Source organism: Centruroides vittatus, unplaced genomic scaffold (genome assembly GCF_030686945.1).
Source record: "Centruroides vittatus isolate TY-2023 unplaced genomic scaffold, ASM3068694v2 scaffold_386, whole genome shotgun sequence".
Taxonomy (NCBI): domain Eukaryota; kingdom Metazoa; phylum Arthropoda; class Arachnida; order Scorpiones; family Buthidae; genus Centruroides; species Centruroides vittatus.
In genome coordinates, this window is record NW_027122706.1 from 5,113,176 (window position 1) to 5,139,248 (window position 26,073).

The 26,073-nt window shown below is 33.6% G+C and overlaps 1 protein-coding gene across 3 annotated transcripts in view; it reads left to right on the plus strand.

Moving 5' to 3' along the window:
- The window catches only part of LOC136988885 (zinc finger protein 845-like), a 61,204-nt gene that overhangs the window by 17,365 nt on the left and 17,766 nt on the right, over window positions 1-26,073 (plus strand). For all 3 annotated transcript variants that reach the window (XM_067286889.1, XM_067286888.1, XM_067286890.1), the window contains one exon: window positions 24,798-24,885. In XM_067286889.1, coding sequence (XP_067142990.1) covers window positions 24,798-24,885 — 88 coding nt within the window. The remainder of the gene's footprint in view (window positions 1-24,797; window positions 24,886-26,073) is intronic.

Genomic DNA, 26,073 nt, shown 5'->3' on the forward strand with positions numbered 1-26,073 from the left:
TGTGAGGCCCTTGAAGATTACAACAATGGAGTAATAGTTAATGGTGTTCCAATTAATAATCTAAGATATGCTGACGATACTGTATTATTAGCCACCAGTTTAGATGAACTTCAAGTGTTAATGAATGTGATTGCGTCCAAGAGTCTGGACTATGGATTGCAATTGAATATCAAAAAAACAAAGTGGATGATGATAAGCAAAAACCAGTACAACCAAAACCAAGGCACACTTGTAATCGGTAGTGATGTTATCGATAAAGTGTCAAGTTACAAATATCTGGGCTGTTGTGTTACCAAAAATTGGGACAATGCAAAAGAAATTAAATGCAGAATTGAGCAAGCAAGATGCACTTTCATAAAAATACAGAGGGTCTTTACCACAAGAGATATGGAAATACAACTTCGATTGCAACTGCTTAGATGTTACGTTTTTAGTGTTCTATTGTACAGTGTGGAGATTTGGACTCTAATGGAAATGATGTGTAGTAAGCTCAAGGCTTTTGAAATGTGGACATACAGGAGAATGCTAAGAATTCCATGGATAGCCAAGAAAACCAAGATGGAAATATTAAGACAAGTGAACAAGCAAACAGAAATAATAGACACCATCAAGAAAAGGAAACTAGAATATTTTGGCCACATTATGAGAAACGAAAAATATGATCTCTTACAAATAATAATTCAAGGTAAAGTCGAAGGTAAATGCAGCCCATGCAGAAGAACAACATCCTGGCTCAAAAATTTACAACAATGGTTTGGGCTTAGTATCACTATTCAATCGGCTGACAACAAAATCAAAATGATCCAACTGGTTGCCAACGTTCTTGGAGTACAGGGTACATAAAGAAGATGTTCCTATATATGACAGTTTGTACATTCCAAATTTGTAACATTCTTCAGTTTGGAAATAGGTTCTATTTTTTGCTTCTTAAATAGGTTCCATTTGATGCTCATATTGTTCTGAGTAATGTTACCTGAGAAAGACCTTTAAATATGATCAAAAGCATTTGAAATAAGTTATTTGCTGGAGTTATATGGTTTTGTTTTAATTAATTTTTTCTGAATGTTGGAATGGAAGTCAGAGTTGCAGATATTTATTACAAAAATATGCAAATTGATTTATATTTTTAGATTTTTTTATTAAAGATTTAGAAAGAATAAAATTACATTTTATTAATTAAAATAAATTTATTATAATATATTCTGATATAAACAATATCCATAAAGGATTAAAGATCTACAAGGATTATTATTCATCATTTTGTGAATAGTGGTCTTATATAGATATTTCTATTAATATTTGTAAAGTACTATTTTTAGTTCCGTAGGAAACTGACACTAATTGCAGTCGGTAAAACTTCCGTTAACCTAACGGGTACTTTACGCGGATTCGAGATTAGTTTGCCAGGCCTGGGCTTTTAAGCGTGCACTGAAAGATTAGTAATAATAACGATAAATACCAAGTCAAATCAAAAGTTCAAATATATTTAATTAATAACTAGAACGTACTACGTACAAATGTCAATAAGCCAAACAAAATTTATTAACGAAAATCAACAAGTCAACCCGACAATAAACTTAGCTACTTAGCTTAACTTAATAATAATTTTCCCTTTGAAATTCGACAATCAAATACTTAGAAACTATGAACAAAATCTCTTACTAATTAAACGTCTATCCGTCACCTCACTATACGAAGAAACTATTTCCTCAATCCTTTCGATATCGTCAAATCGTCAATCGAACTCCTCTTTAGCACCTTGGATCGTCCAATTATCAATCTGGACTTCTATCAAAAAATACTTCGCTTTCGAATCTACCTCGCTCTCAAAGTCGCCTCGATTTGGAAATCACCTTCCTCTCCTTCGGTTAACGTACGGGTTTTATACTGTGAGGTGACGTCACACTTGAGCTGAGTTACTCTCCTTATTTACATACTTAGTTGCTAACATTAATTTTCTTTTCTGGCAGCTTTAAGTTTCCGACAAAGCTTATAAACCGTTTACAAATATTTATCATAATTTTCTGGGATGTTAAGACGGTTTATCAAGTATTTCTTTACTAGTGAGTGTGGGGACTCCCCCCTCCATTTTTTTTTCTGCGGACTCGTTTACTTCCGCCTGGCAGCGCAAGTGCGCAAGATTTTCCTACGGCGCTTATTTCTCCGTGAGTTGTTTTATCTTCATTTTTCATTACTAACAAGAGAGTGGTGGGGAACCTTCGTCCTAAATAAACATAAGCCCCAAACAAAAGATAATAAAACGGAAATAATAATAAAATAAAAATAACGCTCGGACTCACTTCCTTACATATTATACTATAATATATACTATATTATACTATAACTATAATAGAACCTAAGACAGAATAATTATATACTTGAAAAACACACCTTTGAGTACAATTCCGGTCATGTTTTTCTTTTCAATAAAGGTTTTCAGCTATATTGTTAAGTCTGCTTTAGATCTGTCAAAGATTCTAAATGTCAATATTCTGTATTGGAATGTCTTCTTGAGTGATCGTTTGAGTGGAAATTCTAATACAGAACATCAACATTTAGAGTCTTTGACAGACGTGAAGCAGGCTTATCAAAGGAGCAGAAAACATTTGTTGGAAAGAAAAACAAGACCCAAAGATGTGTTTTTCAAGTATTAATAATAGTCTGTTGTGTGCTAAGTATTCAATAAAATAATACTAGCTCTTTTATCCAGAATGGGAGTCGACCGACTACTACGGGCCGACCGCGCTATCACGATTGGGAGTCGCAACGCTTGAACAAAAGGAAAAAATGAACTGGCATTCAACTGTTTGTGCTCCAGCTTGCCAGCGGCTCCCCCTGGGAGGGGAGCCGCTGGCAGGCTGCCGATTGTTTAACGTCACTAGTTATCGATTCACGATAGTTCTTGAACAAAAGACAAAAAAGGAAGTGGCATTTGACTGTTAGTGCAATTTTTTGCCTTTCAGAGTGCTTTTTTTAAAATTTGTTTGCAGACTGTATCGCGAGATGGCAGCACTAGCAACTACGGTGCCGTCTGCATGAAAGCATTAAAAAAAGTATGATAACTTTCTTATTTTTCATCTCCGGTCCAAAAGTAGGATATCGTTGAACTTGTCTCGGTCCCCTCAGTTCAGACATATACCCAAAGTCCCGAAATTCCATAGGTGGTAATCTATAGTATCAATTATATAATTTCCCTTTCCATTAAGATAGAAATAAGTTTGTCTCAAGTGGTATTTGTGTGGTTTGCTGATCGGAAAAGGAGAGTCCATTACTCACGTTGGGATGTATAAGGGATGAAGAACCATATGTGGATGGTGGTATAGGAGATACTGACTCAGGTTTACCTTTACGGTGGAACTTTTTTATTTTAGACATGAAAAGCTTACACTGTATTTCTCCTTGTTTCTTATGATAAAAATCAATAGAGTCCAAAGAGATGTTATTGTTGATGGTGTGAATCTTGTTGACTCGTTGAGGGCTCCGGAGCAGTGTCGTTGGCAGTCCAGCAGATGAAGGATGAAGACTCTGTGGTGTACAGGATGGACGAACAATAAATACGAGATTTATTTACACAAAATATGATATTTTATTAACAGTTCGCGCAGCTCTATGTACACTCGATTCTTTCGGATCCCAACTAGGCAATTCCAATGTACAGAAAATTGGTACGTTGTATCTTTGTGATAACAAAGGATGGTAACACGTGTTCGCGACAATGGCTTTTCTTTGTTTAGGTATTCTCCCGAAATATTACAACTAACTTAACCTATCTTAAACTAACTTACTAACTAGAAAACAAAAAGGAAAGGAAGAGAGAAGAGGTAAGAAGAAGAAAAGATTTGGCAAGGTACCCGGGTCTTCCGTAGATCGTCACTCTTCTAAAACGGGGAATTGCGCTCGATTCGCTTTCAACTGTCCTCTCTATATCTCTGAACTTGATGATCCTGAAGATCAGAATTCCTTCGATTCTTTGTCATCAGTCTGTATCGTTCGTCTTCTTGCAGACAACTTAAGGTCCCTCCTGTCCTGCTAATCAGCGATCTTGACCTTCTTTCACCGTCTGCCTCTCTCAAATGCTAGCACAAGAATGACCTACACCACTCCCTGACTTGCCTCAGGGTCTTTCGTTTTACACCCTTGTTTCTGGTGTTATTCCTCGAAGTTGCGCCCCCACCAGTGGAAAGAAAAGACCGTTAGGAAATTCGAAGAAAAGATATAGAACAAAAGATCAAGGAAACTTGATATTAGGCTTACGCTACATATATATATATACAACAATATGGCGTATCGCCACAACTCAGTGATCACGGGACGGTGTAGACAGAATGAAGGCTGAAACTTTGACGATGACGATGTTGCACAAGCCAAGAAGAGAGACACGGGTCACTTTGGATGGCACAAATTGTAATTGTCTGGAATCTGCATTTTGACCTTGAAATCCAGGGTATTTAATGGATTTCATTGCAAACCTTCCTCCTCCGATTGGTCCTGATTTCCTCTCATTGTTCCCCACTTGGTCTTCTCCCTTGTTTCCAGGTGGAAATAAGATTGGATCGGGTCACAAGAAAGGTCTGTTGTTGATGGGACTTTGAAACCTGCGCTTGTATTTTTGGTTGTTATGTTCTCTTTCCTGACATTTTGGAATGTTAACGATTGAATGTGGTGTTTTTTCCATCAAATCTTCTCATTTCCCAACTCAGTTTAACTTTGATATTTTGTATATGAACATCAGTGTCAAGGTTTGAACTCTCCAGCCTGACATTAATCAATTGCTTAACATGTGTCAGATTGCACTCAAGACTCACTTGTTTACTTTTGCGTCACATTTATTCAGTACAATTTCCTTTTTGTTTTATCTTTAAACATTTTTAGCCTGATTAATAACTGGTTTGAAGTCGATCTGGAACCTCACGTATTTACCATACTATATAACCTGCAATAAAATTGCTTGAATTGTGGGACTGTAGTATGTAGTTAGATGTAAACAATAAACTAAATAATTAAATAAATAATTGGAGTAAAATTTTACCTACATTTAATACTTTTTGTCAAAGTAGACTTTATAACATATGGCCACCTGACAAATCTGACAACATTAATATTTACTGAAAATTAACTTATGAACAAGGATAGAAGAGAGGAATATAGACAGATAATGAAAACAACATGTGATGTTAAATGTTTTAAATGTTCCTGTTTACATGTTCTAAACACAGTATACAAATTCTTTAAAACACAACAAAAAAGATACTAGAAATTTATTTTCTCCACAAGTGAGCAACACTCTGGCACCTGACAATTAATTAATAAGCACAACACTTGTTCCTTACTAGCCACACAGCTACACACACTAGTCAGCACTGATCCGATATACCAAAGGGAAGTGCACAATTTCTCCCTCTCTAGGTGGGAAAATCTCATCCCACATTCTTAAGCATATGGTTACATAAGCACACCTGACACATGTGACAATTCTGTCTAGTTTATGGTGACCAGACATCCCACTTTTGGCGGGACACTCCCAATTTTTAACAATTTGTCCCATGTCCTGTGGAGTTTTAAAAAGTCCCAAGTTTTGGAAAGATTAAGTTTTTGTCAATTATGTGTCATAAACTTATGTCTTATGTTTAAGATTTGTAAAGATCATTTTATATCACACTTATCAGTACCAAGGTGTGCATGACCATCGGAAATAAAGAATGCTGCACTGACAAAACCTTTTGTGTTTGTGGTAAAGACAGACAGAAAATTGGTTGAGGCTCACAGCTGCAGCAATGGAGCAGCGCGTGTTCACAGGCTGTCCAAACGAGCGAACATTTTGTTCATTGTATATTACATGGCGCAGAGCTCTCGCCTATCATCGCCTTAGAAAGCTAGCAACTAGGACTGGGGTTTATTTTGGTTATGACAGTACTATAATAAAGTGACACTCGAGGCAAATTCAGAGGAAAAGTAATACAAGTTTGTATTATTATTATTTAGAAAGAAATACAGAAGGATTAAAATAATTGTTAAAATATAGTTAGTCTTAGGTAGCAGAAACCTGAACAGAGAACAAATGGTTAGAAATATTTCATCATTTTGAAACATATTATGTTCCATATAATAATGCATTAAAAATTGTGGAATACACGCTGCCCTTACCAGGAACTAATGCCGCAACTGAATGCGTATTTTCTACCATAAATAAAGTGTGGACATCTGATAAATCACAATTAAGTGTTGAGACTTTGAAAGCCATATTATTTGAAATATAATTTAATAAATTCTTGTGAAAAATTTCATGACATTTTAAACAACGACAGCAATCTACTAAAAAAATTCACTCAACTGAGAAATATGCTAAAGAATAAATGGTTTTTAAAGATTTATAATAGTATATATATATTTATTATATTTGTAAATTTTACAAATGTTGAAATTTAAAAAAATATAATACAATACAATTTTTGCATGTTTTGATGATAAAAGTTTGTTGCTCCAGTACAATTTTTTTTAACAAGACAACCACCCCCCCATCAATTTTGTCCTGCTTCATCAATGTTAAAATCTGGTCATCTTAGTCTAGTTGTACATCAAACTTAACAACATGGAAAAAATAACAATGGACATTTATGGAGAGCTTAAATTTGATTCATTCTGGATACAGATACCACAATTGTAACACCATTAATCAGAAATTAGGTTCTTGTTTTTTTAGATGACTCTTCAGTTGAGTTGGTCATATACATCCTTAAATGCTTCATTTAACCCAATTCGTATAGAATATTTTAAATTATAATTACACTTACATTTAGTTACTTGATTGCCATACCATTAATAAAAATGGATTATTAAAGATGTATGAATGTATCCATTGAATCTTTTGCTTCTATACAAAGCCTTTACACATATACTTCTTTGCATTGCTTTTTGTCCACTCTCTGTATACAGGAAATCTTTGTTAGTTCAAAATTCAGGGGATGAAATATTTGTGGCTTTGAATTATTGAATTTCAAATTATCTGAGATTTACATATTTCAGTACAATATGCCAAATGCCATGTAACTGATGTAATTTATTAAGCAAACAGAATACAGCTATTTATACAAAATGCTATTTTCATTAATTAATAATAATAATAATAACTCTCTTGTGGTCACCACCTGGTCGTGGTGGGAGAGCCCAGTAATTTTACTGATCCATAGGGCAATGCAGGCTGGAGACAAGCTCCTGGTAGGGACACCCATGCCAGTAAGGTCTATGGGGAGAAATGAAGCTAAGAGTGACCACACCCACATTTTATGGAGATATTTATTATGGTAATAACCAGATCAAAGTGTGATACTGGCTCGGACGTCTCCTGGGTTAACAAGGTCCGCGTTCATGGGTTAGGCAGAGGCTCATGTTCAAAAAATAGGCCACAGTCTCCCTTGGTTACCGGTGGCAAAAGCAAGCATCGGCCCAAGCATGGCTACTTGCAATGCCCTCAACAGATGTGAGGAATTAACCAGCCTAGGTGTTTCTGTGCAATGCATCCACAGACCCACAAAGGCTGGAAAACCATGCCAACGGATGAAATGGACAGTAGAAATGAACGAGTTTATCATCCGTACTTACTACACTATCACAAAACTTGAAAACAAACATGACAGCATACAGACAACAACTACACCATAAATTCACACAACAGTATCCTCATCCTCACTGTCACGAACAAAGGGTTGTTGATCAAAAAGAACAATTATACATAACAACCTTATTCCACAAACAACACTTGAACTTATCAAACAACAGGTTGCTGATCAAATACATCAACAGACAGAAACATCTAACATTAATGAAGATCATGTAACCTGTCAGGATAATCCAGCAACAAGCATTGATAATAACACACATACAACAATTACCACTAATAATACTACAGACACTTCCTCATCCATCACTGATAACATAGACATGGATTTAGTTAATACGCTCTCACTTATATTTCAGGAAACACTCACTAAATATACAGGCACAGATCCCACACAACGACCACGAATACCAAAAATCAACACGTCAAAGGAAGTAGGAAAAACACTAAATTATGTAAACACTCAGCTTACTACCACACTACATTCATTCAATTTCTACACTCGCAGACATTCATACATTAGTTTATGCTGGGGCAGTCACAGTAGTGACACACCATGGACTGAAAGTACAATCACAGACAAATACACAGAAAACACAATTCTATCACAAGCCTGCCTGGCAGAGAAGAATAGAAACACAAATAAATGACATTAGACAGCAATTAGGCAGGCTGACACAATACACTAAAAACAACATAACACTCAAATTAAGGAAACAGCTCAAAAACATTTTCAAGAAAATGAAAACACACACAAAACACGAACATCACAACACACGCATTACAGAATACATTGATACACTAAAACAAAAACTTGCTGCCAAAGCACGTAGACTCAAACGATACAAAACATGTACACTACGAAAACAACAAAATAAATTATTTACAAACAATGAAAAATTCTTTTACAGACAAATTAATAACAAAGAAAACACTGATAACACAGCACAGTGGCACACCAACAGAAGAAGAACTCACAACATATTGGTCTTCTCTTTGGTCCAGTGCTGTCATCGCACAGTGCTGATGCAGGCTGGATTGAGGAGGAGAACAGAAACTTGTACAACATACCAACTATGCCCTGTGCTTGAAATAAACATACATGATTTCCAATACACTGTTAACAGAACACACAACTGGAAGACACCTGGTGTAGACAACATTCACAATTTCTGGTACAAAAAGTTTACATCACTGCACCAGGAACTAGCTAAACACCTAACACACATCATCATCAATCCACAAGACATGCCAAATTTTCTTACTCAGGGCCTCACCTACATGAAACCTAAAAACAACAATACCACAGATCCTACACAATACAGACCAATTACATGTCTTCCAACACTCTACAAATTATTGACATCCTGTATCGCAAACAAAATATACAAACATGTTGAAGAACACGACATTCTAACAGAACACAAAAAGGTTGCCGTAGAAATCACAAGGGATGCAAAGAACAGTTACTCATAGATTCAGTCATTCTACGGCAAGCACACAAACAACACAGAAACATACACATGGCTTATATAGACTACAGAAAAGCATTCGACAGTGTTCCACACAGTTGGCTGCTACATATTCTACATATGTACAAAATACATCCATCACTCATTGCATTCTTTCAAAACACTATGCAGCACTGGAGAACAACACTACATCTCAGGGTTAGTAACACTTCCATACAAACAAACCAAATTTTTATTAGGCGAGGAATTTTTCAAGGAGATTCCTTGAGTCCTCTCTGGTTCTGCTTAGCTATGAACCCATTATCCAATATGTTAAACAACATGCAATATGGTTACAATATCAGACATGAAAAAACAACACAGTTTACACTGTCACATCTCATGTACATGGATGACATAAAACTTTATGCATCCACACAAAAACAACTTCATCAACTCCTACAAATCACACATTCATACACCAAGGACATACAAATGGAATTTGGCCTAGATAAATGCAAAACACTTCACATAGAAAAAGGAATCCTGAAGAAAGAAGATTTTGCTCTTGGAAATGGAGACGTTATTGAATCCATGGAAGAGGGCGAGTTCTACAACCGTATTTAGGATTCCAACAGGCCAAACTAACAGAACATACACAAATAAAGCAAAGATTAATTAAAGAATACCAAAGTAGGTTAAATGCTATTCTCAGAACACAGTTAAATGCAAAACACACAGTTAAAGCAATAAACACATATGTCATCCCAGTACTCACATATTCTTTTGGAGTTATACATTGGACTCACACAGATCTTGAGCAACTCCAAAGGAAAACAAGAACAACACTTACTAAGCATAAACAACATCATCCTAAATCTGCCACAGAAAGATTAACCCTTCCACGTAAAGATGGCGGACGTGGCCTGATTGACATAGTTAACCTTCACTACAAACAAATACAGTTACTGCGAGAGTTTTTCTACAAAAAACAAGAAACATCACAATTACATAAAGCAGTAACTCTAGCAGACTCGAATAACACACCATTAAACTTACACTCACATCATATGGACACAACACAACATATAAAAAGCATAGACACCATTAAGCAATCGTGGGCTCGAAAGGCACTCCATGGCAGGCATCCTTACGATCTGGCCCAGGATTTTGTTGACAAAACTGCGTCAAACAGCTGGTTAGCTCGGGGATGCCTCTTTGGGGAGACGGAAGGATTCATGATTGCCATACAGGATCAGGTCATAAATACTAAAAACTACAGAAAACACATACTCAAAGATGCAACACTCACAAATGACACATGCAGAAAATGTCACATCATGCCAGAAACTATACAACACATCACCTCTGGTTGCAAGCTCTTGGCACAGACAGATTATTTACACAGACATAACCAAGTAGCAAATATAATACACCAAGAGCTTGCAAAGAAACACAAATTAGCAGACATCCACGAACCATACTACAAATACATTCCACAGACAGTATTGGAAAACAACACGCACAAAATGTACTACGACAGAGCCATAATCACAGATAAAACAATTTACCACAACAGACCAGACATCACACTCATTGACAAACACAATAAAATCACATACATTATAGACATATCCATTCCAAACACTCACAATATACAAAACGCATGCACTGAAAAAATTAGCAAGTACACAGAACTCGCCCAGGAAATAAGGCATCTGTGGAGGATGGATAGGGTGCTTATTGTACCTGTTGTTCTCTCCTCTACAGGTGTCATACCACACACACTACACAAAAGCCTGGGCACATTAGAATTGAATAGAAACACATACATCACTCTACAGAAGGCCACTATATTGAATACATGTCATATTGTGAGAAAATTCCTGAATACAGACACACACACTGATACACTTCTTTAATTTCTGTTTTGGTTACTATGCCTTGACTTTGGTCCGGCATAGTACTTAGCCACCGGTGTTAACCGAGTATATCTAACTTAACCCAACATAATAATAATAATAATAATAAACTTCAGGTAAACAGCACATGTCTGGTGAGAACCTCACAGGTTGCCAGGTATACTTTATAAAAAGTAAAGCGGAATTCCTTAAAATATAGCCCAAATTATTTTTAAAGTCACCCAAAAAATAGTAGCCTAGAGTCCTACAAATATCTCAATTTGCTACTTGTAGCCCAACCTTTCAATCCTGAAACCCAGCCCTATTTTATGAAATAAGTGAAAAAGGGAAAACACAATCATTATGTTGTGATACACTAACTTGTAAGATTTTTTTTGCAAATTCACAAGTTGTTATTTAACAATTTTTCCTTGAAATTTCTCTTCAACAACTTTTGGGCATCTTGTATGTTTTGTAACCTTTAGTTCAAAATTTCCCGAATGAAACTTTCAAAACCATATTTGACGTGTCTGACATTTAGGAGCATCTTTCTCATACATTATGAGTATTTTTTACTATCTGTATAGCATTGTATTCTTTATGAAACTTAAAAAGCATAGTATGTTTGATTTACATTTTACGTACAGATTTTGATTTGATTTTATGCAAACAAAATGTGAGTAAAGTTTTAAAATAAGTTTCTAAACAAATAATACAATATCACATTAGCAGTAATGTGATAAATTTCACAACTGTTGTAATTAAACTACATATCAGAAATCACCCTAAGCAAGAAAATAGCAAATTCACCAACACCTTATTTGCTGAGAAAATCATATCTATGTTAAGTAAAGATGGCTGTTAAGGCTACATTAATTAAAACTTTTGCCATGTATGTAAAGGGATTGCTGCAATTAATTGTAATTTTGCACGTTAATCAAATCTCATGTTAACCAGAACCGTGTTAAGCAAGGGATACCTGTATTTGTTGCCGATACATTCACCAAAAGAAATTAAGAAAAGATAAAGATAGGAAAGGATAAAGTATTGAAACTAAGTGAAAAAGTAATGCATTACCACAGAATAAAAATAATATCTTTGTATAACCTGCTCCACCATACTTTTGTGCAGATAACCGATGGGTTATATGTGTTTGAAAGATAATATGAATGAAAGGGGTTGTAGGTTATGCAATGTGGCAAGTTATATGCTGATTTTAAATTTCAGTTATGAGTTAAAACAAAAGAACATTAATGATATTAATCACCTTAGTAACCTTAATGAATAATAATCTTGTTAGGTATACTAAATACTTAGCTTGGATGTCATGCCAACCATTGTGTTAAAATGATGAAATTATAGATAAGAAGACATTAAAGATTAAACAAAATACTTCATTTTCGCAAGTGCTTTCGACATTATTTATGTACGTTATTGTCAGGCAGTTGAATGAACAAAGAAATTTGAACAAAATATTTAAAATACAAAAAACTTAGCAACATTAGCCATTATGGAACATAAGCTTTTTAAGAACATGTATAAATTTTAAAACACATTTTTGTAAGCACGTGAAACTGACGTGCATGCGCCTTAACATACAACAGCTAAAAACCAATTGGAAGTGTACCATAAGTGCATGTTACATTAAAATTTGAATATAAATATAACATGCATTTATGGTACACTTCCAATTGGTTTTTACCTGTTGTATGTTAAGGCGCATGTGCGTCAGTTTCACATGCTTACAAAAATGTGTTTTAAAATTTATACATGTTCTTAAAAAGATTATGTTCCATAATGGCTAATGTTGCTAAGTTTTTTGTATTTTAAATATTTTGTTCAAATTTCTTTGTTCATTCAACTGCCTGAGGATGAAGTACATAAATACCATCAAAAGTGCTTGCAGAAATAAAGTATTTGATTTAATCTTTAATGCCTTCTTATCTATAATTTCATAATAATCTTAATGGTTGTTCTTATTTTTTGCTCAGGCGACATCGGGCTTACCTGCTGGTTATTAATAGTTAGCCAAACTATAGTCAGAATAATTTGGAAATTTAAATGATTATTATAGAATATTTGGTCTTAGTTGTTTCTGTATGTTTACAATGATTTGTTAATAGAAATGAAAGAAAAAACAATATTTTAATGCTTGAGATGGCAATTTCTAACTGCATACTGTTAATCATCTTTCTTTCAATGGCTGTCCTAAAGGCACAGAGTATATGATAAGGTTATATGAAGGTTTTATTGTTATTCTTGCAATTTTTTGTGGGTATGTACCACTGTAGTATATATCTACACGAAATTATGGTAACTATCATTAAAAAAAATATAAATATTTTGACATCAGCCACAAAGAGCCAAAATTCTGTATGGAGGATAAAGTTGTTATTAAAATACTTTGGTAATCTAATAATGGAAAACTAACCCCAGTAATGCAGGGGAGCATTTAAGGTTGTTGAAGTGTTATCTCCCATAATGGTAAAAATAAATCAAAAAAGGAATGGAAATTTCTTGTATTTCTTGTATGATCATCCTCATTTCTAAAATAAGGAAGTATTTATTTCCATGGGATTTTAAGTCATCAAGAAAAGAAGAAAAAGAGGTACACCTACTGTATGAGATACTTGATAACATGATAATTTTTCCACCATTTTGGAGAAGGTTAGCAACACTGGATAGTAGATTCAAAGGATTGAATAGAAGGACATGTTTTTGGAAGTCTAGGAACATTATGTTATATATGTATCTTAATGTTATCTTTGGATTTTGGCATTTTATTCATTTCTTTTTTATTTTATTCATGTATATTAACATTACCTTCAAGTAAGTTAGAATGAGACTCATTTACATTATGTGATAGAACAAACTTTGTTGAATTTTTGTTATACTAGGAATGGCTCTGGAATATATGTTCAAATTCAAGCATTGAGATCTGAAGATGAGACAGTTAGTCTCAAAAATATTTTATTTAAAAATAAAAGGACTCCTTATCCTGTTAGTGGCTAATGTGTTTAAATTTTTTTCAATGATTTCATTACCTGTTAACATTTTATTCTCTGAAATTTATCACCTATAAGCCATTTATCAATGCCTCTCTCTTTTAAGTCTTTAAATTCTGATAACACTACAAATTGAAAAAAAATTTTCGAAACAAAAGCAGAAATAAGCAAATTTTATTCTTTTTTGTTTGCTGAATCTGAAAAACTGGCTTCATTTATTTGCTGAATCTGAAAATGAAGCCAGTTTTTCTGGAGAAAAAACTGGCTTCATTTTCAGATTCAGTGAACAAAAAGAATCCCCCACATCACCACCACATTTTTATTATATACCATTAAAAAATTGATGAAAAATGTGAATTTTCCACAGTGACCAAGTTTATTGGTATATTAAATTTCATGCAATGCTAAATAAGTTTTTAATATTCATATTTTATTTTGCTGATTACATAAAAAAACTGTTGTATAACATAACTAAAACAGGCATAAAAAGTACCTGAAATTTTTTTATAACTGGAATCAGATAATCATTTCTTTCTTTGGTGTAGGGTAGGATTTTCTCTTTGCAGAAACCAGCAGTAGTCACTCATCATCAATTCATCCCATCTCCCTTGGTAATGCTGCTTACTTCGCAATATGTCCTGGTGAAACCGTTCACCCTGCTCATCACTCACTGCACCCAAATTCGGTGGGAAAAAGTCCAGATGAGAATGCAAGAAATGAATTTTTAAGGACATCTGGCAGCCTAAATTTTTATAGTTCAGCAGGAGATTCTTTACTAAAATATCACTATTTTGTGCTTTGTTATTTCCAAGAAAACCATGAACTACATCCTTAAATGATTTCCATGCCTTTAGCTCTACATTATTCAACTTCATGTCAAAATTTTCATCATTAAGTAATTTTCTAATCTGAGGTCCAATGAATATTTCTTTCTCTAATTTAGCTTCACTTAACCTAGGAAACACTTGGCTTACATGTTTAAATCCTGGTCCTTTTTTATTTAGTACTTTAACAAAATTTTTTATTAACCCCAATTTTATATGTAAAGGGGGCAAAATTACTTGCTGAGGGTTGACTAATGGAACATACTTAATATTGTTTTGCCTAGGAGTGAAAGTTCTTTTTTTGGCCAATCTTTAACCACATAATGTTCACTTGTTGCACGACTGTCTCACAGATATAAAAAGTAGCAGTATTTTGTAAAGCCACCTTGCAGTTCAAGAAGAAGACCAATAACTTTTAGGTTGCCACAGATACACCATAAGTGAACACTATAATTGACTGCATTTAAAATTAATGTCATATTTTCATATGTTTCTTTTAAACCAACAGCATGCACTACTGGTATAGAAGGATTCTTGTTTGAATTATGACGTAGCACTACTTTTAAGCTTGTTTTTGATGAGTCTATAAATAACTTCCAATCATCAGCTTTATAAGGAATATTCAACTCAGACATCAAACCATTTATATCTCAACAGGAACACAACTGATCTGCTATAGTGAAATATTTCATTAAATCCTTATTTCTGTGTCTGAAAAATGAAACTTTGGTATCCTTATGCAATAAATTCCACTGATTTAAGCATGAACCTAACACTTCTGCTTGCTGTTTTGATAAATGCAAGTTGTGAACCAAATTGTTTAGTTCCACTTGTGAAATGAGATGTGGTTCACTATTTGATTTTTAGTGAACCACATCTATTTGATTTTGATTTTTTGGTATAAAATATTCATCTCTTGAACCTTGTACTGCCACATCAGAAAAATCCTTTTCAGAACCAGAAATCTCCTGCCAAGAAGCTGGGGCTGTGGGAATAGGTAAATTCTCTCCATGAGGAACTAGTCTCATAGCTGATGGAATATTTGGATACATAATATTACTTTTATTTTTTGCAGAGAAACTTCTGATCTTTGTTAAACAGAAGTAGCAGATCATAATGATTTGCTTGTTCTCACTAAATCATTGGTCTAGACATTATTACATATAGATAAACTATAGTAATTCTAATTCCTAGAGATAGAAAATTAACTAACATAAACTAGAGAAAACTGTAGGCATACTTGGGCCTGCTTAGTTATTATATCCAGAGAAGGAAACATTGAAAATTAATTCTCCATGTTCCAGATTTGATTTTTAGTGTTTTTGTGATGATATTTCAGTGGTTTAAAAAATTTCTTTTCAACCACTGAAATTTCATCACAATCAGGCCATACAAATACAAGAGTTCCTTGACACTTTCCTCACAAATTTTACATCAGGTTCATTTCTGTATTAATTATGAGTTCAACATAATCTTTTTTTAGCATTCTTCACATTTGAAAGCTCTGTAAACACCCCTATGTCAATCTGAAGACCAGTTTATTCTGAGAAAACCTGATTTTTAACTTTCATTTCCTCTACAATATCATGAATACAGATTTCACTGCTGTTATCATGAAGTGTCATCTTTGAATCTGAACTTGAAATGTCATTTTGAGTTGGAGGCCTGGACCCAATTCCAAATGATTGGCCCCATTTTTCTTTTAATTGGATTTTTCCCAAAGGATTTATACACTAGAGTGGAATGAGAAACATTAAAAGTCCTACTGGCTGCTGTGTGACATCTTATTTTTACTGCAGTGAGAACTTCATTATAGACTCAGAATATTTGAATTTTAGTCTTTTTGAAACTTGTCTTAGACTTCATACGAGGTATAATCACCAGTTCAATATAAGAAATGAAACATCTTAATAATAAGAAAACCAGTAATTGACAAAGTTTCTCCAGTGCAGGGCTTAAAGCAGTCATGGCAATAAAAAAAAGTGAGAAAAGAGAGTTCACACTGAAAAAAAGCTAAAAAAGCTAATAGTGTTAAAATGAACGAAAACAGGCGTTATTAAAAAAAACACAAACGAACACATATTTTGTATCAATAACATTGCATATGATATTAGATTGATTATTAAGTGGACTGATAAGATTAAATATGAAAATAGTTAGGCTGAGTTTATACTCCAGAAAAGTGACCAGTAAGACTGCATTAAGCCAGAACAGGCCCGCATTAAGTTTTCATGTGCCCCGTACAGAATTCCCACCATTACACAGCAAAGCAAATGGAATAGTAACATAACTACCAGAATGTGTTTCCATATAACATGCCAAATTTCAAATGCCATTTATTTCAAGGTACATTTTTTGATTTCTTCATAAAAAAAATGTAATTAAAGAAGAAAAAAAACAACTTCTGGCAGAATCAGTGGGTTGCATGTTCATTATATAGCAGGGGTGGGCAAGCAAAAGTTCAGTGGGAGCCGAAATGTAGGTTTTGCAAAATGCATGGGAGCCGCAGTTCTGTACTTTTTTATTCTGTACTGCAGTTCTGTACCTGGATTTTATTATATAATATAGAACAAGTATTGAATTTTTTTAATAAACATATTTTCACAAAATTGTGGAAATAAAACTGTAAAAATAATAATAAAAAGCAGAAATTAACACTTTCAGCAAGAGCCACATAAAATTCAAAAAGAGCCGCATGCGGCTCTCGGAGTCTCATTTGCCCACGTCTGTTATATAGCAATACCACTAGTAATTGTGACCCAATCATTTATTTGGTAATTTTATCAATATTTTTTAAATGATTAAAAATAAAATTACAGCATTCATTACTGGTAATACTAGTCTCCAAATCTATTCCCCTGAATACAATAAAACAATTTGTTAGTCATTCGACCCACAACTGACAGAGAAGAGAGTTTATGAAAACAATGTAATTAAACATTTAGCAGTTTGTTGTCCTTCACAGTGGGGAACCGGCAGAGTCTATTACTTTCACGGGAGAAAATATACAAAGCTTTCTACTACCCTCAAGTTGAAAAATAATACAATCCCATGAAATTTAACAAATCTGACGTTAATAAGCAAATGATGAAATTATTTACAGAGAGTTGATATTTGATAAGTTTAGTTTTTTGCTCTTATAGATCAAATTACAGAAATTATAAATAAAAATCTCATTTTTTAAAAATTAAAATCATGAAATTTCGCTCACAAAAGATCGAGATGGAACGCACGCTTTTCATTTTTATAATCGCTTTGTTTTATTAGACACAGATATTATTCCTATATAGATTTATTAATTATAATAAACATACATTATGTATAAAATTACATTAAAATAACACTGTAATTAATGTCTGAAATGAAAAAGTAATTGAATCGAGTCTCGCCTCCATATTAATTAACGCGTTGTTATGGGGGGCCTAGTAGAAGCTGTAATTTTCTGGGGAGGGGCACCAAGTTAACTGCGTGGGGGCCGGGCTGTAATTTTCTGGGAGGGGCACCAGGTTAACTGGGGGGGTGTGCCCACCCATGCCCGTTCCTGGCTACGCCCATGTTAACGCGCCACAGTAATTAATTGATTACGTTGCATCAAATTAAATAATTTATAAAAATTGAAATAATAAATATGTTTATAAAATAATTGGCTGTATCTGTTCGCAATGATAATGTAAAACACACTGTACTTATAGTTTAGCATTTCCGATATTTAATTTATTTTTGAATTTTAAAATATAAGAAAAACAATTTTTTAAATAAAGTTTTACGCATTTATATCTGCAACTTTAGATAATACAACGATATAAGAATCCATCAAAAAAGTTAATTAATAATAATTAAAATCAAGAAAAAGTATAAGTTTCTTTCGAGGTAAGGAAACTTGTAAAAAGTCAGGTACGCGATCACATGATGCCCGTCTCCCCACTTTGCGTAACCAAATGGTCGAAGGTTGAAATAAAACCCCAGCAGAAGTAAAAACAAACATCGGCGCATGTATAGGACAATAAACTTGAACGGGAGCGAAGATGAGACATGACACCATGTAATTTATGCTAATTACTTTCTAATATTAAAATATTAAAATCTTCAATAAATTATAATTAAATTAATTTTTTGACTGAGTTCGACTAGAAGCATATCGAAAAGCTAGATTAAAGTGAAAATAGCGGTTTTTCGACGCTAAATATTTACAAATTAATTTTTTAATTTGGTGCCGGATTGACCGCAGCTGTTCGAATGCGCACGTGCATGAAGAGTTTTATAGTTTGTCGAAATGGAAAATGAAGGACACCGTTAGAATGCAGAAAACCATGGTGCATGCCAAATATATAAGCACCCACTTAAAACCAAACTTTTGTCTTTGTCTAAAGATTGTCTCTACAGAAGTTATTAATATTTAGGATATTAGTTTAAAATCTTGTATTTCCTGGCACGAGATTCGCTCGATCTTTAATTTTACAGAGTGCTAGAAAGATACAAGCTTTGAAACGAGTGTCCTACAACATTTTATTTAATAATAACAGTAGAAATCAAATTTATTATTGCTCAACAATTATTTTTTCGGTTTTTCTACGGTAGTCAAAAACGAGTAAATGTCATCGTTTAAGCTAAAGAATAGCAGGCGGTTGGGAAGAAGTTTGCTTAGCAACTTACTTCAGAAAGTATTGGGTTCTATACGATTTTCCGTTGCTAAAACATGAGTTTCTACTGTTAGTATTAAATAAAATCTATTTCTTTCTTTTGTCCACTGCGCTTAAATAAATACAAATGCTAAAAATAATGCTGTATAAAAATCACTCTTAACGCCGAACTAGAAGTGTACTTGACTTAATGCAGCGTGATTATATCGAAGCGCTGCGGAGATCGGTATTTCACAAGGATACAAGCAAGGAGAACCCACGTGCAAATTCCTACAGCATGTGCAGAGTATCAAGCTTTGGGAAGCTCCTCGTTTTGTTAGTCTATATAAATGTAGTACACTACATGTGTGTACGACAGTGCCTTAACATGTTGCGCACAGTCCATAAGGCATACGGGGAAGTGCTGGTTGCTATTTCGCTCCTGAGCGCATTTACGAAAAAAAAATTTCACATGGGAAGTGAAAAAAGCTAAAAAAGTGAGTTTTTCTCAGAAAAAGCTAAAAAAGCTAAAAAAGAGAGTCACTTTAAGCCCTGCCAGTGTTTTACATCAAAAGTCAAACACTGGTGTGATAACAGGTATTGAAACTAGTAATTGACATATTTTTTTGAAATAAAACATTATTTAAAACAAAACTTAACATTAATTAGATATAAATGGATTTTCTTTGCTTTGTTCCTTAATAAAAAATTAAGATCTGTTTTACACCCAAGCCATAGCTAAACTGGCTTCTATCACATCTTTCTCTCTAGTATTCAAAAACTGAACTACAGTAATACCTCAGTTTTCATTGACTTTGGTTATCTTCGGTTTCAGTTTTCGTCGATTTCTTTCATGAAAAATTTGTCTCAGTTTTCGTTGATTGCCTCAGATTTTGTCAGCATGCTCAAGTGACCTTGCTGCTAATTTTGCGAAAACAAAGGGCGACCCATGTGTTTTCTGGTGCAGTGTGGTGTTCATTCTCATTGTGTGAACATTACCCCACAATGGCCCACCATTGGCCAATGGTTCTGTTCCCTGAACACTGGGAGTTCAGTCGTGGGTTCGGGCTTCGCCAGAGCGGGCTAGCCACATGAAGTTTTCTGGGTTTTCTCTACGTCTATAATGCCTGAATAGGGGCCAGTTACCCTTAAGTGGATTTTCCAGAAGGCATTATTCCCCTTGATACGACCATCATAGACACATACAACTACTATTATGTGACAATTACGTCACACTACCACTGGGTGATATAGGCTAGTGGTAACACAGTGGTGGTGAACCTATGACCTGTGGGTCAGACACTGACCCACGCAGGCTTTTTAAATGACTCACATGTTGAATTTTATAAACTTATTTTTTATATCATAAAAGAGAGAACAGACAATCAAAAATATTAAAAAAATAAAGTATATATATCTAATGTCAAATTTACAAAGAAAAACCAGTCTAAACGCCCAATGCAGGCATCGGGGCATGTGCAAAAATAAGTACGTAGTTTTTAACCACTTCCCCTCCCCTTTCCAAATGACACCACTTAGTGACCCACAAGCTAGTACTAAAAAAATTAATGAACATAATTTGACCCACTTCTCAAAAAAGGTTCACCATCACTGGGCTAGAAGCTCATGTCCAACTAGCTTCTACAAGACAAGACATTACCCCGTGTGTCTAGCCAAACAATTCCATTGCTTTCATCTTAATGCTAATTATCTTATCTTTAATCCTAATGCTTTTATCTTTATGCTAATTAGTCTTTTATGTTAATTTCTTATTGCTTTTAGTATTTAATGCTATATTAATTCTCTATAAAATGTGTGTTTGGTATGTATTTTGGAGTGTCTAGAACGAATTAATTGGATTTACATTAATTCATATGGAAATAATTGCCTCGGTTTCGGATTTCGCTGATTGTTTTCAGATGGATTATCGAAAATCGAGGTATCACTGTACATGAAATTACTTGGTAATAATAAAAAATAACACTAAACTGTATTAGTGTCCTAAATTACATTTAAAGCATCATTTACTTGGAATTTTAGTGGTATTTGTCAATCACTGGGTCTGTGTCAAACACTGGTGCCATTACCCTATATATTGAAAGATATTATGGTTAGTATCTATATAAAAATGGTATAACTATATACACCATATTTATTCACATATAAGACAGACCTTGCATATAGGACGAGGTGTGACTTTAAAAATCAAAATAAAGAAAATTAAATTTATTAATCCAATTCTAATTTTATTTTGTTTAATCACAAGTAAAATGTTAAATGAACATAAATGCACACATTGTCCCGCAAAAATTACTGGCATTTTGAACTTTAATGAAAAATTATGTAAAATTGACAACATAATTTGATCATTTACATGATCAAATTATAATTAGCTGGACAATCAGGAATCTTTTTTTTTTTACCAGTTCTTAACAGTTAAATCCACTCTCTGTCAATTACACTTATGAGTTTTTCTGAATTCTGATTTCCAAATAATCATCTGTTTTCACGTGGGAATGAATTAAAATTTATATTGTGCTCCTGATTTTAGAATTTCAATCTGGAATTCAATTCAAAAGCTTTGCTTTTCCTATTGCTATTCATCTTTACTTCTGAAAATATACAAGAACAATTGAAACAACCCAGATAATATACTTATGTTTTTAAATATAAGAAGGTAAGCATCTGGTAAAAAGTGCAAATACATGGTTTGCAAAAATGCAAAGAATCTTACACTCACACATATAGGATGACCTAGGACTTTGAAGCTGTAATAAATGAATAAAAACCTCATTTTATATGCGAGAAAATATGGTATTTTTGATATAGGCTACCATATATTATATATACATTTCAGTTCTAACCTAATGATAGCGTAGCTTTTGTTTGGTGGTTTACAAAATTCCACTATATATGCACTAATAAAGAATGACAAAAGCTAGTTTAACTTTGACAATGTTTCAGGAGTACATGAGATTCTAGCAGAAATTTTGATATACATCTAAAAGATATTGTTTATACACTTGTAGTAATCTAAGTAGACAATATACTCAAAGAACATAGATTGGGTGTGAGATTAGAACACATCTTAGCAGCACATGTCATGCAACATAGTAATGAAGTTAGATCAGGAAAGGTTGAGATCAAGTTGATAAAAGATCCAAAATTAGCTAAAACTATGAAAATTATAGAAATATATAAACAGGCAATTTACAATATTAACATAAGAGATCAAGAAACATTCCCCAATGCATGGAGGTCACTATAGCAATGGTGGTAGCATCTTCATGACTATACACAATTAAACCCCAGTTTTTTAACATAACTTGTTGCTAAAAGCTGTTCAAAAACCAATATGTTCTAAAACCGAAACAAATTTTCCATTTCCATAAGAAATAATATGGATTAATCTGTTCCTGACCACAAAGTAAAGCCTTTTTTTATAACCTTTGTGTAGCTGTATTTAATACATAAAAATCCCTATAAATGCAATATATTGTATTAATAAATATTAATATTATAATATATAATATTATATTAATAAATTTTTGTTATTTAATTTAATTTAAGCATATTTAAATGCAAATTCTTGGGTTAATGTTACCCTAGGTTCCGAGATGGCGACGGGGGAAATTTTTCCCTACGTTGGAGACTGCGACGGGGGAAAAATTTTTCCCTTGATTCAAGATGGCCGCGTTTCCAGCCGCCATCTTGAAATTCTCTGCAGACTCCGCAGACGTTAACCGAAATAACCAAAAAAAAAAAAATTATAATTTTACTCACTTTTCGATGGTGGTTGCCTACTTCTTCCTACTTTTTTTTTTCCTTTCCGATCCATTCTTTTTTCGGTTTTGCCAGCTTGGATACTTTCCTTTTCTCTTGGTGTGGCTCTTTTCTTCCCTGTTCTTTTCGATTCGGCTGCTCTTTTATTGGTCAATTGGCGTTTCCCTCTGTTCGATTTATTACTACTTCGCCATATAAACGACAGAATGCAACCCCAAGAAATGTGGCCAAATTTACTTTTAAATGTTCCTTCAAAGGCAGAGGTCTTCGTTCCGCACTTACTACATCGCAAGAAACAGCTTTCTCTATTACTCTGATGACATAATTTGCATTTAGAATCGCACAGAATGCAAACGGACTTGGTCGGCTGTATGCCTAATTTTACAGCAAATTTCAGAAATCTCAATGCGTTATCGATACGGGGAGGCAAACATAGCTCCAAAAAGTCGTCTTCCATTAACTTGTAGAAATCATGTGTGGTGCAACTCGACCGAAATTCGTCGTTGAAACTCAAATCGGCAAAACTACTCATTATCGAATAATTGGCAATAAACTAAATGCGGGGAGGTGGTGAGGAAAAAAAATGAAATATTGTAACCAGAAAAATAAACAGCAAATATTCCAATACGCAATTCATCGCAACACTGCAGTAAACGAATCCAACTGGAAACTAGTCGATTTGCATAAAATTGCATTGAAATGAACAGAAATCACGTCACAGATCGAGCATTTGCATATTCGTTCGTAACACAACTACGAATTTCCCGCTGATATTACTCTCGCACAACGTCACGAAAAAGCTCCCTCTACCGTCGCAAATTTACACACGACCGTCGCCGTGTCGAGGTTACAGGATACTCGGCAACGTCAATCTCAGTGTTGAACCCGAACGGGGAAAAATTCTCAACGGCGTCGACGTCACGACTCTAGGGAAAAATTTTTTCCCCGCCGCAGTCTCCAACGTAGGGAAAAATTCCCACCGCCGCCATCTCGGAACCTAAGGTAACATTAACCAATTCTTGAATATCATTTATGTTATGGGAATGTCAATTAACACAGTTTTTATTAATTAATTTGATTTGGATTTCAACTGCGGCACAAACTGAAAAAAAGAAATAGTATCTTTCCTGCACATGTATCGAAATCTAATTTAAATATTGATGTGTTGTGATGTCTAATGATGCAAGACAATCTCTGAGCCACTAACTTCTGAATCAATAGTCCTGTCGTTGATTGGTTGGGCTGTTGACTTGCTATAACATAGCAAGTAGAGGAAGTCGATCATCTGTCTCTCTCTAATCCATGGCAGCTATTGCTGAGTAGCTTGTTCGGCAATTGAGTTATTTTACGGCTGCTGGTGCAATTATGAGTTCAAAATTCTGTTCATGAACTGAATTGTTTGAAAAGTGAGCTGTTCAAAAACTGAAGTTTGAATGTATTTATTTCTTTGTGTGTCATATTGGGTTATATCATACACATAAGTTGATTTATTTTGTGTTTGATTTTTAATGCACTTAATATTTTTACATTTTTGCTGTTAAATACTAAAATGCAATGTTTTATATAAAAGTTAATAAATTTTATTTATTTTTGTTCTAGAAGATACTAATATTTCTGATAAATTTAAAAGTGAACAAATGGATATTCAAAATAATAAAGAAGAATGTGTAGCTGCTTTTAATCCTAGGTAAGTTATAAACTGGATTATAAAAGTATTTATTAGATAAACAATTATTTATAAAAATTATTTTAAAAGAATCAGTATCTATAAAGAAATATTTAAATGAGAAAAGAAATTATTTTTTTCAAGATTTCTCAAATATTCATTTTTCTTTAAGAAAATATTCTAGGATACTTTGCAGTTATGCAACAATTGGATATCAATAAAACATGTATATTTTAAATTATAAATCTTAAGATATTTATTTTATCTTAAGATAAAATAAAATAATATAAGATTAAGTCAGATTAGTTACAACATTAAAACTCAGCATAAAACATATAAGCTTTTCAATAAAAAAATTATAATGACAAGCTTCAATATCTATATATATAAAGTAGAATGTTTGGATGTTTTTGCTATACACGCCTAGGCCGTTAATTCAATTGCTACGAAACTCAGCAGTTACATTTTTATATCGCTAACTTAGATATTCATTTCATTCATTCATTCATTTAGATTTATTAATGTAACAAGGTTACATGACCTGATGTCGCAAATGCATAATCAGGTATTATAATACAATATATTTGTTAATTGGTTTTACTGACGTAAAATAACAGTATAGTATCATTGTAAAATTGCAGGTATATGTTTTGATTTTACATGACAATTCTTGATAATTAAGTACATTTGTTGATTTACAAACATAGATAGTAATAACATGGATAATACTAACAGCAATTGGTTGACACATAGAAGTTAACAAGTCTTTTTACAAGAAGAGTATTACAGATGTTTTACATGCCGACTTATATATACAAAGTATTATTAGAACATACTGTTACAAAGTATAACAATAATGTTACAACAGTTGCAAAACAATTAACAATAAAGTATAAATGCTAATATGTAATATTATATTAACAATTAAAAATTTAATAATTTTAGATTGATACATAAGAAAGCAGAGTAACACATATGAGACTGTCACTGTGAACTTTTCATAAGTCCATGGGTATCCTTAGTACCATTAAAGTCTGTGAGTGAGAAGCACCGCAAAAGTTCGAGGGTCTCTCTAAACACCACAAAATAAGTAAGTGAGTTGTACCACTCTAAAGTCTATGGGTATCCTCAACACCACAAAAGTCCATGGGTGAGAAGAGCTGCAAAAGTTTGAGGGTGTCCTTAAACACTACAAAAGTCCATAAGTGA